At 41.3% G+C, this 15,595-nt stretch overlaps 1 protein-coding gene across 2 annotated transcripts in view; it reads left to right on the top strand.

Moving 5' to 3' along the window:
• gpd2 (glycerol-3-phosphate dehydrogenase 2 (mitochondrial)) overlaps positions 1-15,595 on the top strand; it is a 35,286-nt gene that overhangs the window by 2,386 nt on the left and 17,305 nt on the right. Inside the window, exons 3-8 of one of the 2 annotated variants that reach the window (XM_005752812.2) lie at positions 4,542-4,648; positions 6,913-6,921; positions 9,802-9,973; positions 10,702-10,826; positions 10,973-11,070; positions 11,440-11,603. In XM_005752812.2, coding sequence (XP_005752869.1) covers positions 4,547-4,648; positions 6,913-6,921; positions 9,802-9,973; positions 10,702-10,826; positions 10,973-11,070; positions 11,440-11,603 — 670 coding nt within the window. In that variant the 5' untranslated portion in view covers positions 4,542-4,546. The remainder of the gene's footprint in view (positions 1-4,541; positions 4,649-6,912; positions 6,922-9,801; positions 9,974-10,701; positions 10,827-10,972; positions 11,071-11,439; positions 11,604-15,595) is intronic. The other variant, XM_005752813.2, reaches the window with a different exon arrangement.

The following is a 15,595-nucleotide window of genomic DNA, read 5'->3' as shown; positions in this document are numbered from 1 at the left end:
ATTTAAACTTGTGATTGGGACCATAAACATATTAGAATAGTGCTTACTGAGGCCATAGGTCAAGGAAGACGTATCAGGGCTGTCAGATTTGTTTTTGAAAGTAGGAAAGTCGCCCCCTGCTGGACTTTTGGAGGCAATAAATTGCACACTGAGCTAAATTTGTCAGACTCACCTAGTCTTAATGCAGGTTTTCACACAGATTGCGTAATTTATCCTAGTTAAAGTTAACATAGTGAAATTGTGCTTTGTTAATTGATATCTGGCTGTTGGGTAATTGCTAATAAATGGTAAATGGCCTGTATTTGTATAGCGCTTTTCTAGTCCCTAAGGACCCCAAAGCGCTTTACACATCCAGTCATCCACCCATTCACACTCACATTCACACACTTGTGATGGCAAGCTACATTGTAGCCACAGCCACCCTGGGGCGCACTGACAGAGGCGAGGCTGCCGGACACTGGCGCCACCGGTGTCTGACCACCACCAGTAGGCAACAGGTGAAGTGTCTTGCTCAAGGACACAACGACCGAGACCAAGCCGGAGCTCGAACCGGCAACCTTCCGATTACAAGGCGAACTCCCGACTCTTGAGTCACGATCGCCATTAATAGTTAAACCCAGTCAACAACTAAGATGGCATTTACTGATGTACTCTCTCTGGGTGTGTCCTTTGGCTTCTTTCCATCCAGGCTTGCTTGGAAACTTTCAAAGGGAGGCGCTGTTTAGATACCACACCGCATCAGCTGGCTCATTTTGACGTGAAGGTTCAGAAGCTTTACTTCGACTAAAATCTTTTTTCAAAGACTGCTTGAAGCCCTGTAGAGTCCATGCCTATTTGGTACATCGTGGTGTAATAACTAGAAGATAAAATGCAGACTAGGACTGGACACTTCAAGCAAAATGACTGTTTGTTTGATTTTGATGTCTTTTGAACATGTTTTAATTCACCCAAACAAAATTCAGAAGAAGGCAAACTTCAGCCTGACTTATAGGTGTGAAAAAAGTTGATACTGTTATTAATTTGTAGTTGTTGTTTTGAGAGGAAAAGTTTAGAATTTGGTCAAAAGTTGGCAGTAAAAATAATAAAAGACAGCGTTTGTGTGGCTAATGTCTGGCTGCCACAGTGGTATGCTACATGTAATAGGTCATTAATTACAGCAAACTGCTTGTTGACCTTTGGGCCATCTGCTTTATTAAAATGCATTAGAATCTGCTGCGGTGCACTGCGCTCCCTGGAAACTTGTTTTTCGGCATACGTTACAGTAGGAATGCAAATACTTTACTGGGGCTCACCTGATGGGAATTGAAATTCGTGGGCCGGCGTGCAGAGCAATGTGTGTCACGTCGTGCTCGTTACGGCACAGACTCATTATCAGAATATTAAAGAGTCAACATCATCATATTCATTGGGGATCAATTTTAGTTGCATTTTCTTCAAGTATTATTTTCTCTGATGTAACCTGTAAAACCTGACCAGATGAGTTTTAATTATAGTTATTTACTGCATGTAACCTGGTTAGACTTTATACTTCCTTTGTCAGAGAGCTGAAGAAATTATGTTTTTTTGGCATGTTATGCATTTGATGCTAAAAAGTTCTGCTTCTTCTTTGCTGAGATTTGCTGCTTTTTTCTTTGTTAAACATCAGCACTTACTATTTGCTACCATTTTATACACCCGATGATCGTGTAATGTTAGGCAGTAATCGATGGGTAGATTAATGATGAAACTGTTCCTTCTATAGTCCCTTTTTACACAGGTAGAATTACACTTAGTGGCCAAAGGTTTGTGGACATCTAAATGATTTACTGATATGTTCCAGTAGACATGGAATTTGGATTCACATTCAGGGGTTTTCTTGGTTCAGAGTGAGCCTTTTTGTTCCACATATACATATAAATATATTATAAATATGAGTAACTAAAATCCATACTTGTTAGAAATAACAGTGATCACCTATTTAGCTCACCAGGCAACCGCTATGATGTAAGGCTAATGAAGAGGCCTGCCCCAAGGCCATTTAATGTAAGTCTTCTGATCTTTTTCTTCTGAAGTTTTTATGCCTTCTCTCATCTGAACTAGAAATTCCAAAAATATGTGTTTTTTTTCTTCGTTATTTAAACTTAATAAATAAATTTGGTGGTTTTCCTTTAGTGGGATGCCAAAACATTTTTGAGTGGTCAGGAAAAATGCTGATATTGTTGTAGAAATAAGCCGTTGCATTAGGATCCACATCGAATTGAACATGTTTTTCAAATTCAAATTCAAATTTTTATTTGTCACGTACACAGTCATACACAGTACGATATGCAGTGAAATGCTTAGACAACTGCTCGTGACCTAAAGAAAAAAAAAATACTGTACAAGTATTAACTGGAAATGAAGAATATAGTGACCAGTGTTGTGCAATCCACATTATGTCTTGTGCAGTGCAAATATGCTTAAAGTGATTTAAGTGATGAAGTGAAAACAATGTCCAGAATGTCCAGTGTGTGTGTAAGAACTGTATGTGTGGGTCAGTACTGTGTGGTGGTGTGATTGAGAGACCGTATCGCCTGCGGGAAGAAGCTCCTCCTCAGTCTCTCTGTGTTGGTCTTCAGGGAGCGGAATCGCTTTCCTGACCTCAACAGAGAGAACAGTCCGTTTACCCTACATGTCACATCTCACCTTATAATCTTTAGCTTTGTTTGAAGTTAAACAAGTTTTAGCTGCTATTGCCACGGTTCAAATTCAAATTCAAATTCAAATTTTATTTGTCACACACACACAACCATACACAGTATGACATGGGGGTGAAATGCTTGTAGCTGTACAATGTCCGACCATTAAATGACAGAAGAAAAGTTTTACAATATTTACAATTTACTACAAAAATTTACAAATTAACTTAGGAATTTACAGTAAAGAATGTGCAAATAGCAGAAGAGATTATAAAGATAAGGATTATAAATTATAGGAATTATAGGATTATAGGAAATGTGTGGTGGTGCGTGTGGTGACGTGTGTGAGAGTCCAGTCTTATAGTGACGTGTTTGGGAGAGTCCAGTCCTACACCTGGTTCAGAGCCCGAATAGCCTGGGGGAAGAAGCTCCTCCTCATTCTCTCTGTTTTGGCCTTAAGGGAGCGGAAGCGCTTCCCAGACCTCAACAGTGAGAAGAGTCCAGCAGTGTGGAAAGCAAGAAGTTGATCCCAGCTGTCAGGAGACAGGACTTGATAAAATCACAGCTTTATTGCTAGCAGTCCATTAAAAACAAAAGGCCAAAAATATGCTTAACGGGGAACTTACTTGGAGGAAAAGTCAGAGAGTGCTGGACAGTGAAAACACACTTCCATGTGGGGGAGGACGCGACAAAAAACAGAGAGAGACTCTGAAAATAAATCTGCAACAGGTAACTAGGGAGATGGGAAACACCAGGGAACACAACTTACATCAGGTAAAATAGGGAAGGTAAAACTCAATACGAGGTACACAAGACTATCAAAATAAAACAGGAAATGGCTAACACTGAGACACACTAAGACATGCAGACTTGATGCAAATAAGCAAACATAGAAACACGATAGAAACAGAATGAAATTCCAAAAAGGGGAGGGCCAGACAACCACAGGAACCCAACTAAGGAAACAGAAAGACATCACAAAAAATGGTGACTAAATATTACAATACCAAGAAGATGAAGTGGAATATAAAGAAAGACTGTTGACAGAGGATAAAATAAATGATTAGGGAAAATAGCAAAAACACATTTTCAAAAACAAAAGGAGCCACTAAACTAGCATAGAAACACAAAAGCCATGACAGCTGTCATCAAAGATAAAATCAACCTACGCGACTTCCTAGGATCAGGTCTGTGTTTGCATGTTTAACAGGACTCAGAAGAGCGCCTGAAACTTGAAGTTTTTGCAGCTCTCCTGGTTTTCCTCCACAGTTTGAATGCCCTGCTGGGCAGCAGTTACTTATGAAAGTGTGCTGAATGTGTTGACGGGCGATCGTAGCTCAAGAGTTGGCAGTTTGTCCTGTAATCGCAAGGTTGCCGGTTCGAGCCCAGGCTCCGACAGTCTTGGCCGTTGTGTCCTTGGGCAAGACACTTCACCCGTTGCCTACGGGTGGTCAGAGGGCCCGGTGGCACCAGTGTCCGGCAGCCTCGCCTCCGTCAGTGCGCCCCAGGATGGCTGTGGCTACAATGTAGCTTGCCATCACCAGTGTGTGAATGACCTTAGGGACCAAGTAAAGCACTATACAATTACATTTACCATTTAATCCTGCTCTGCTGGATACACATAATAATTTTTCCATTCAGGAGGTTTAGCTAACAGTATTTTCCTTATTGATAATTTTGCCAGTTGTTTTTTCCGATATTTTAAATGTCACATGGCGAATAAACTTGTCTCTTTCATCCTGACTTGCAGCTTTTGGACCCTCCCACCTTCCCTTTATCTGCATACTACCTCACAGATTGGCATGCCTGGCATGTCAAAAGCCTGCTAACCCAGGTGTCTCTACTCTCTCTCTGTCTCTGTCCTGCCCTGTGCCTTCACTGCAGGGCCGATGGCGTTCAGGAGGGCTCTGAAACGGACGGCCCTTGTAGGCGGTGGGGCGGTTGCCACGGCGTTTGGCCTGTCACAGCTGATCGAGTACAGAAAGACACAGGTAAGAAGAAAACTCGCTCCAACAAATGTTTGCTTTCAGTTTTGTTTTTGGCTAGGACATCCACGCAGATGTTCTTTCACTTTGCATGGAATAGTTTATAGTTTGTGAGAGCTCCTTCTCCTTAACAAAAGAAAAAGAAGAGGCAGACATCTGTTTTTTAGGAAGGGAGTGCCATTCAGGGCATGTCCTGTCTAGATGTTGGAATGTGTTTGAGGTCTATTGGGTGTGTTTTCAGTCTTTGTATTTGATGCTTCACTTGCTGCTGTGCAGGAGGTCGTGATTGGACCTTGAGCTGCACAGAAACGGTGATTACAAATAGTATAATCGGCCACAGCAGCATCAGGTTTTACAGTGTTGTTAGGCTGTAAAATGGAAGTAATCACCCTCACATTCTGCTTCCTCCACTGGTTCACTGCCTACCCACTCGCCATGGAGGTGTGGCCATTTTAGCATTTGGCCTTTCAACATAAAGGTCAAGTGCCTGTCACTAGCATTTTTTATTTTTTGCTATAATGGGAATATTGACCCCCCCTCTCATTATTATGCTCTTTCCAAGAGTTAAATAAGAAAATTGATACCACTGTCATGTCACTTCTCTGAATATGAAGCTACTTTTAACAACCAACAAACTTAGCATAAAGACTGAAAGTTAGGCCAAAGCCACGGTTCTCAAAGTGTGGCCTGCAGGCCAGTGGCGGTCCCTGGTAATTCGCAAGAATCCTCCGCTGTACATTTAATTCATTCACAGTTTTTATCACGGTCATGAATCATACATGTAGTGTTGAAAAAGAAAGAAAGTTCACTGCCACTGGTTCCATAGAAATCAAGAAGTTAAGCAACAGCCAGGTGCTGCTAAGCAAATTCACTTTATTTTCTCATCTGCAAATGTGAGCACCTCTGAAGGTGCATAAATTCTTCCGTGTGTTAACTCAATGCCACAATATTCCTACTAACAGACCTCCCAGCAAATTAAGTCCAAGGTCAGATCATGCAATACTTGGAGAAAGTGCAAAAAAACGAAGAAATGTTCGTGACAGTAAAATGAGAAAAAAGACTGAACAAGTGTGGCCTGTTTGAAGAGTTGAACAGGAAAAGCCTCTTATCTCTAAAAAAAAAGAACTTGGCTGTGCAGCTTAGGCTTGCAAAGTTACATCTCAACAAATCACAGGACTTCATAAATGTGCCATATCAACAAAAAGACCTCATACCAGCTGTCAGCACAGTGGTGGAGGGGTCATGATTTGGGCTTGTTTTGCAGCCTCAGAGTATCTTGCAGTAATTAAGCTGACCGACCATGAACTCCTCTGTATACCAAAGTATTCTACAGTCAAATGTGAGACATCTGTCCAACAGCTAAATGTTGGCCAAATTATGTCATGTAATAGGATAATGATCCAAAGCACAGCAGCAACCTTACAAAAAAGCGTCCATTAGTCAAAAGGAAGGATGAAACGATCCACAAAGGGTTAAAATCTAACATGTAATATGTTTGCTCCGACTAGCCATACTTGTTCAGTGAAGTATGTGAGGATTGACCCACTTTTGTAGCCAGCCTCAAGTGGCCGTTAGAGGAACTGTAGTTCTGAACAACAGCAAGGAAGCATCTTCTTGGACAAGTAGGCTCCAGCCGTCACTCAGAAATACAAGCATCATCCTCTAAGCAGAGAGATTACAAACAGTAAAGTTTTTTAATCCTCTGTTGCCCTCATTTGTGCTCATTCATGAAAACTTTGAGAAGCCCTGGTCCCTGGATTGTACATTTGGTGGAACTGTAGGTCTCTGTGTCCTAATAATGAGCCCATACTTCATGCCTGTATCTCTACTAATGTTGTCCAATGTAGCCAAAAACAGACGTGTCAGGGTATCAATTCCTTTGTTTAACTTTGAGCAATAAAAAAAAGTGCATTATTGTTGTTTTTATTTATTTTTTTCATCCATTTGATGCTTTGCGAATCTTGTGTTTATCCACAGGCGACATCAAAACTCTTCATACAGTAAATGATGATTTAGGATCTTTGAGAACAGCCGGAAAGATAAGAATAGATGATGTCTTTACATTCAAGCCTCCAGTCTCAAGCTTGTCTTCTTCAAAAAAAACCTAAACAGCTGTTCCCACTGACTTTATGACGTGTTTTAGGCTTATTATAGGCATGCCACACAACTACATACCAGGCTTTATTTGACTGCACAACCTAATGTGAACTCTGCTTTGTGTCCCGGTGCGATAATGTCTTCTCTTGCCCGTCGCCGTCCTCTCAACCAAGCGTGGATTGGTAAGCAAGAAGTCGACCCTGATGAAATATAATTATTTTTCACAATAGTTTGTAATCATGCATGCCTCTAATCCCAGTAATTGCAGTGCTGATGAGATGAATGTCCGTCTTGTCTCCTTTAGCAAGGGCACATGGCTTGGAGAAGTTTTCAAGACAGCGGCCGATTGGCTATTAGCGTGGGCCTGGCTGCGCCACTCTTTGACTTAACTTGATTACGTTGGGGAAGGTGGGGGGTTGGGAGCACACACCGTCGCTTAATTCTGCGGTGGTGTTTGTCTATGTGCATCATCAGAAATAGACAATGATTATATCATGGTCTTGTTTGCGGCTGCAGGCTTAAATTACAAAAACGCCTGCTGGTATTTGCAAGTCAAATGCCGCGGTGGCTTCAAAGCAGCTTGATGCAATCATTTAGCTCGAACTGCTAAACAAAAAAAAGAAAATTAATAAATATTTCATTAGAAGAGAAATCCTGCATCCTTGTGTCAGAGATAAGCTGTTTTCTTTTTTATTGTAGATGTGATTATTTCTTCTTTAAATTCATTATTTTGCTAATCAGACAGTGGGCAAAAGCGATGTTAAAAGCCTGCAGTGTGAATTAATTTTATTAATTTTTTATTTTTGTAAAGCTGAGCAGCATGCTGCAGCAGGTGGTAACCCTCCACACTCTTTGATTTGCAACTAATCGCACCAGGAATGTGTTCTGTTTTGTTTTTTTTGTATTAGCAACACTTCACTTGTCGTGGGACATCATAAGCACGTTGTGATTCCACTTTCTGCCAAAAGTAGCTTCATAAGAACAATTTTCAGATTTGAGCCGGAGAGCTCAAAATTTGATTTGTTAAAAATGCCATCTGTAGTCACTTTGGTAACTCGACCATTTTTACAGTCCCCTAATAACTTCTTTCAGTCTTTACCAACCTGAGCCCCTGCAAGAAGATATCTGTAGGTGATGAGCAACATTTTGTTACCAGCACCGCACCACCAGCTTGTCGTTATTTACCTACTTATTACTTATTTATTAACAGCTAGCCAACAACATACAATAATTTACTTCAGTGGTTAAAAGGATGATGGGAGAAGTAATAAGAGACTTTTCTCGTAAGTGAAGCGTCAGGGTGATGTAGTAAAAATTGTTAATGTGCCTCAGTTAACTGTGTCTAAGCCTGCAGTCACCCACCTGCTGCTAGCCTGGGCTGCAGGACCTTCCGAGAGCAGCCCAGGCTAGCAGCAGGAAGTTGGAAACAAGTGAGGTGGAAAGTAAGATGGCCCACATCTACGTGAAACGCCACGTTCTGCAGGTTTTTGATTGAGAACATCAACTTTTTTAAAGTTGGGGAAAAGTGACATAAGCACTCGACTGGGGAAATACGCAACCATGTTAAACTGCTTAGGCCAGAGCACGACTGTGTGTGCAATGAACTTGCGATCTCGTTGCCTTTGTACTGGGTGCTTCAGAGACAGAGACCACAGTGGAATCGACCGGTGCATGAAGATGGCGATAAAACAGCAATAAGGTGGAGTCGGTCTGCTATCAGTTTTTGACTGAATGGGGTTAAAGTGGCAAATGCATAGAATCTGTTTTCAATAATACAACAACCAAGTGTAGGGAATCAGTGAAACAACGTAAATCTTTTGCTTTCTGCATGGACAGAAATTCATAATAACTACTTTCATTCAGAGTTCACTCAGAACCTCATAGATTTGAAACAGATGTTCCTGCACAAATAGTGACGTAGTTGCTGCAGGACTGCAGTTTAACCGCAAAACGCCATAGGTGCTCGGCAACCTTACTTTTATATAGGAACGTAACCAGCTGGCAGCCAGTTAAGTCGAGTACAATATTGGAAAGTGATGATATTGTAAGAGAGTTTTGCGACTCAGACTGATGGCACCGCAGCAGCAATCTCTCTGCATTTATAAATTAGACAGCAGTTATTTGTAAATCTTTGCCAATCTAAGAGCGATTCCAGTCCAAGTTGGACTGTCACTGTTTGGAGACTGGTTGCATCCCACCAGGCGACCTGTGCAGGTGTTTAGTAAACAAAAAATGTTGCACATTCAAGCCCTGCAGTGTTTACCTGACTGATTGAGTCATAATTGTTGTTACGTGGCAGAAGTTGCCACATATTTTCGTGACATTTACCATGCAGTTTCATTGCTGAAGAACGTAACTGGCTATGTCAAAAAGCTTTCAGGTACAGATGCAGTGTTGCTACAATTTTGCTCAAGAAAAGGCGAGCAGTAGGTTTTTATCCCTATTTTATCAACTGCTTATTTACTAACTATAAAGTACTCAAAGGAGCAGTATAATATTGGATATACTCACATAAAATAGCCTTATTTGTGCTGCAATTACATAATTACTTTTCTATATGTGGTATAGTCACTTGGGTTGTGCAACATTAAAATAATAAACAGCTGGTTTGTTCACCAGAATCTGCAGGTTTTCAGGTTCAGCATGTTGTAGAAACTCCTTTTAGCCAATTAAGAGCAATGATCATCCATCAAGTCATAACTGTTTTCCCATACATGCATTATATTCCATCCGCCACATTGCTTATTATACTGTAAACATGTCTTACAGTAATCTCATTACACAGTCAATCCAAATGCATAATGTATTGAAATGATTGCAAGTCATTATGCATTATGTCCCATGCCACTCTGAGGTGATTATGGTGCGAGCATCATGTCCTCGCAGTGTGCTTATAATGTTTCAAACGCACCTCAAGGAAAGTGTTGCTACGTTTTCTTTTAATTTAACGTCTAACATAGAAAAGCTAGCTGATTCGCATTCATTACGAAGAGCCCGTGTCTCTTTAAAGCCTCGTGCTCTTTGTGTTCGTGCTGATCCATGTGCGTGTCTGTCACATCCAGGCTCGGTTGGCCCAAGTGGCGGCAGAAGCAGAGCTGAAGGTTCCCTTCATCGATGAGCTCCCCTCTCGGCAGGCGCAGCTCGCAGCGCTGACAAACACAGAGGAGTTCGACGTTCTGGTTGTCGGAGGAGGGGCCACGGGGGCAGGATGTGCCTTAGACGCTGTCACACGCAGTAAGCCCGCCATCAGCAGGGTGTCTCTGCTTTCAGGTTTCACTAGGCTTTGGAAGTGTTCTCACTGAATCCTGGTCGAAGGTTTATGATGGTCCTGTACTCTATGCTTCAGTTTTTTAAGAGGTTCTTCTAGATTCTGCAACTGTGCAAAATGGACTGGTTCTCATATCACTTATGTCCTATTCACCGATTTACACACACATCCATAGAAGCACTGCTTTCAACATCTAAATCCACGAGTATTTACTTTACTTACTTTAGGGTTTTCCTTTAGGTGGCAGTACCTGGTACCAGGTACTTTTAAGTTCATTTCAGGTCTAATTATGTACAGAGTACTGGGCTTGTAAAAGTTGGCTGCAATTAAATCCATGTTTATGTTTAGTCATTACTGTGTGGCAGACGTTTATGACGTGGCCCTTACTTATTTAAAAGCCGTCACTCCTACAGGTTTATAGATTCACTGCGAGCTGATGAAGCTCATTTATCGCAGATCAGACTTTGAAGTTAATAGGTCAGAACAACATTTTTCACTTGTATTGATAATAACCGGATTCATCAGAGCGAAGAGCCGTCTGTTTATTTGTTTTTTTCCCTTGAAGTTTTCGGGTGACATATAAGCTAATCGTCTGTAAGGTTTAGGTTTTATATAAGTTTAAGTTTTAGTGTAAGAAGGAAACAAGGCTCTTCTTAATACCGTTATCATTAAGGCGCTGTGTCATTTTCCCCAGACCTTAAGACTGCTCTCGTTGAGAGAAGCGACTTCTCTTCTGGAACGAGCAGCCGAAGCACCAAGCTCATCCACGGTGGAGTCCGCTATCTGCAGAAGGCCATCATGAAGCTGGACTACGAGCAGGTTACTCTGTGCTGCACCTTCGGCTTATTGAGATGCTCCTCTCTCACCATCATCTTTTTGGATTAGACAGACTTTTATTGTCATTTCAGTCTCACTAACAGAGCACATCAGTAGGAAAATATATATATATATATTTTTTATAACAGTACATGATGGTGAAAGAGGCCCTCCATGAGCGAGCCAACCTGCTGGAGATTGCACCTCACCTGTCTGCGCCGTTACCCATCATGCTTCCTGTTTACAAGTAAGATTTAGAACAAGGTTTTTTGGTTAAATATGGGCGTTTATGAGGGGGATTCATCTTCAGTGGGTCTGTGTCATCTTCCCTGGGTAGCAGCTGCTCTGTGAGACTACAGTAGGGGTGTATAAATGCCTGTCGGTTCAACATCTATTACTCTTTTTGTTCTTTGTAGCTATTTGTTGAGCAAACCTAAGTTTTGACAAGGCAGGACAAAACCTGCGTTGTTTAACCAGCTGATAATTTGTTTAATACCCGTCTGAAGGAAAAATAGATTTTTGCATCTTTGTGGTGACGTAAAATTGACCAAAAAACAAGATTTTGTATCCAAATATTTAAGTAGACAGAACTTAAATCGCTGTGTTTGCCTCACAGATGGTGGCAGTTGCCTTACTACTGGGCAGGGATCAAGATGTACGACTTGGTGGCGGGGATCCAGTGCCTGAAGAGCAGCTACGTCCTCAGCAAGACGAAGGCCTTGGAGCTCTTCCCCATGCTGAAGAAGGACAAGTTGGTGGGGGCCATCGTGTACTACGACGGTGAGCTCACGGCTCCGTTATTGTTGGGGTTTTTTACGCCAGCAGAGCTGTTTGTTTGATCCGCGCTGCAATGTGTTTTCAGTTATCCAAACAGCATGCTTTGTTTGCTTATTTGTTACTCATCTCTTTTATTTTGTGTAAACATGAAAAGACAGCTGAGTCAGTCTTGCCCTTTCCCCGCCGTCTTCCTCTCCTGCAGCAAAGATTTACAATAGCGATGGCTTGATGGAAATTTGCGTGAACATGAGGTTTTATAGAGCAGCTCTGTAACCGTTATTTAAACGCCTGACAGCAGCAAACGTGATGACAGGTCTTGAAATCTTTTTCAGAAGCACCCATTGACTTCTGGGGTGTTGAAACATCAACGTGAGCATTCACGAGATGACTAAACAGATAGGAGGGAATGAAAAAATATGTTATTTGGACTGACCTTTTCTGCTTATGAAAAGCAGGATATCTAACCCTCGTAGGCGTCTAAATAGCTCATATTAAATTGTCAAATGCAAAAGCACAGGTGTGATGTATATAACTAAATATAGTATTTCTTTCTTTCTGGTTGTATATTTGCTGAAACAAAACCTACAAAAAGCTTGCAGTAGCTGCAGAACAACATGTTTAAGTTTTCTGTGAATTGAATCTGTTGATGGCTGTCTACACTAGGAGCCGCTGAAAGGCTATTTGAAGTACTCATTTAGTAGTCTTAAGAGCTTGAAAAGAAGGCGACAGGATTGCTTTAACATTTTTCCAAGAGGTTTCTTTAGCTCTAAAGTAAAAGATCTTCAAAACACCCAAAGATGTCCAGAATCAGAATCAGAATCAGAAAGGGTTTATTGCCAGATGTTGAGCAGGTTTACAACATTAGGAAATTGCTGCGGTGCTTCAGTGCAAACATACTGTCATAAAAATATAAAAATAAGAATAAGAATTAAAAGTGCTAGTGCCAGTGCCAGTCACCAACTCTTAAGACTACCATGACCACGATGACTGAGAACCTACACTCACATAATCATGTGCAACTTAACTCTGACCCGACCTGATAAATCTTCTGTATTTTACAAAATTATTCAGACAAAGGTTCTGAAAATACACCTGTTAACATATTCAACACTGACCGTTCATGTACTCTTTGTATTCATGTGAGTAGGAAGAAATTGGCTGGTAGCTTGTAGAAAGAATAAGAGAGGACTAATAGCAATGGCAAAAAGTGAGACTATAGATTATAGATTTTATTTTTGAATTTTTTTGGCCTGGAAGGAGGAGAAGTTGAGTGAGAGCTTTGGGAGTCATCTCATAGAGCCATCAGTGACCCTAACCTGTGGATTTAGTCGTAGCCTCTCGGTTTCTAACATGTTCTGTTGCTTTAAGTTCAGTTTGGTGTCGCTGACTTTTCAATGTTTAGCATTTCTGAAACTTTTACCAGCGTCAAGCTTTAGTTAACAGTTGATATCTTAGCTGTTACCAAGAGTAGAACGTTAAATGATAGCTAGCTAGTACATGTCTATTTGCCACCGAGTGAGCATGAAATCACAAATGGTATGTGAGCCCAGCGGTAATATTTTGGCAAAAAGAGTTTCATGCCCACAAATCTAAAAAACTGCAGCATTTTCAAAACTTTTAGTTTTAGTTTTAGTTTTGCTCGGTTAGTTGTGATCAGAAGTTTATATCCACTCATAATTGACATGAATGTTGTGGAAAACTTTAGGCTTTTATTTATTTATTTGAACTGTTCCATTATCAGGGTGGAATGATTGTACAGCACACATTTTAATGGCTTTAAAAACAAGATTTGGGTGCACATTGAACAACTCATTTAAATATTTTAATAAGTGGTGCAGAAGAGTTTTGACAGCCCTTATTGACCAGTGCTGAGAACAAAGTGAAAGTCTAAAGAACTCAGTGAAGATCTAAGAAGGACAAATGTAGATTTACACCACCTGTGAAAGTCTCTTGAAGTCATTTCTAAACAAACGCAGATTCCAGGCTCATCAGTTCAAACATTTTTACATGAGTACAAACTATTCAGATTTGTCACCACTTTGCCGAGTCCTGTAAGAAGACCCAAACTGCCACCCTCAGATGACAGGAAATCGGTTAGGATGTTAAAGAATAACCCAGAAACCACCAAGGCTCAAGCCTGCCATGAAAAACTGTTGAATGAAAACTCTTGGAAGTGAGTTTTATATCACCATGAACTGAGAGGGTGCTAACCAAGAAAGAAGCCCCTGCTCCAAAATCAACACCTTCAAGCCCAACTGAAATCTGCAGCAGCCCACATGGACAAGCCAAAAAGTTTTATGGTCAGACAAAGCAAATATTGAGCCATTTCACCACAACGACAAGATGTAGGTTTGGAGGAGTAAAGATGAGGCTTTCAAACCTAAGAACAACATACCAGCTGTCAAGCATGGTGGTGGTAACATCATGCTCTGGGCTGTTTTGCTGCCAGTGGTACTGGTACACTGCACAAATTGGTTGGAATAATAAAGAAGGAATTTCTTCAACTTCACCGGGAACCAACAGCTAGATTGTTGAAACTCGGACACAGTTGGGTGGATGTATTTGAACTGCGTGTTTATTTTTGACCTTGTGTTGATTAGAAGAAATCCTAAATAACATCAAGCTTGTGCTTCCAGTTCTTGTTTTAAACAGTTCAATGAAATCCTTAAAAGCCCCAAATTACTATGAGATTGATGCCAGTGTGAGTAAACTACTAAACACAGCAGTAGTAAAAATTAAACGCCTTTAAAATACAATCTGTCTTTCTTCAGTTCATAGACATATTTTTAGCTGTGCTGTTCAAAACCTGTACGAGTACAGACAAAGAAGCAAAAAACAATTTATTCTTTACATAAAAACATACTTTATGCTAAGAATTTAAATCAGGTAAAGTTTACGACCAACTTTCTCTTTTATTCACATTTAAACACAAATAGTGCAAATCTGAAATATACTTCAGGAAACATGTAGGGATGGTATCATTAAGCCAAAGAGCAGATTAGAGAATGCAGGCCTCGGATGCAGCTCTGCCCGAGGCCTTCACATCTCCACTGGTGCCGAACAAAATGTGTTGACAGACTGGTAGGATGCCCCCTCTACCCCCGCGGCGCTAAAGGTTGCGTGTTTGCCTTTTCACCACGAAGGAGAACCAAACATATGCTGAGCGTCCAGCTGAGTGTGAGGAGCCTTGTGCCTCTGGCGTCCTTTCCGTTCCGCCGCCGAAAATAACAACGGCGTATCTGCGGGTGATGTGTTTTCCACTGCTGGCTTCGCTGAGTATGGGCTCGTTGTGTTCACTCACAACAGGCTGTTTTTTTTTTTTTGTTTGTTTTATTTTAATTGGAGAAATGACACCACTTACAGGTTGCTGATGTTTGTCTTTATCATATTTTTACTATGAAATAAAATACGATATCCATTAATATCCGTTTATTTCTTCAGCACAGTAAGGAGCGCTTACCTGAAGTTTTATTTATCCATTTAAAATACTTTTACTCTTAAGTGATCAGAGGTTCCTGCCTGCAGACTGAGAAAATGGAAGAGCGTTTTCCTGGTGCAGAGCAGCATATGTTTGATTTTCACCTCCTCACCATCCTCCCATCATCTGCTCTGAAGGGGTGGGGGCTGGGGGCCAGGGTGATGGGGAGTAGGGGGAGGGGTGGGTCGTCTTTTCTCCAATTATGCCGTCTGGAACAATCACGCCCGTGACATTTCGAAATATGACCTTCTCTCCCGGCGGTGTAGACCGCAGAGCAGCAGCGGCGGCGGCGTCACCGGTCGGAGCGGGTGAGCAGCAGCAGCTATTTCTCCCACTTCCTTGGTTACTGCCGCTGCCACCAGCAACAGCAGACACTCCTTTATTGTCACAGACACACACCAAATGTTGGGCCTAATCCACTTACGCCGAGCTGGCTGGCTGCTGTATTATATATATATGCATTCCTCAAATACTTCCCCTAGGTACAAATTCTCCTATCCATGTGAGAAATCCAGCT

Source organism: Pundamilia nyererei, unplaced genomic scaffold, assembly GCF_000239375.1.
Source record: "Pundamilia nyererei isolate P.nyererei 1_Seehausen unplaced genomic scaffold, PunNye1.0 scaffold00383, whole genome shotgun sequence".
NCBI classification, from domain to species: Eukaryota; Metazoa; Chordata; class Actinopteri; order Cichliformes; family Cichlidae; genus Pundamilia; species Pundamilia nyererei.
Note: the sequence above shows the minus strand (reverse complement) of the source record. Positions and strands in the feature narration are given on the sequence as shown.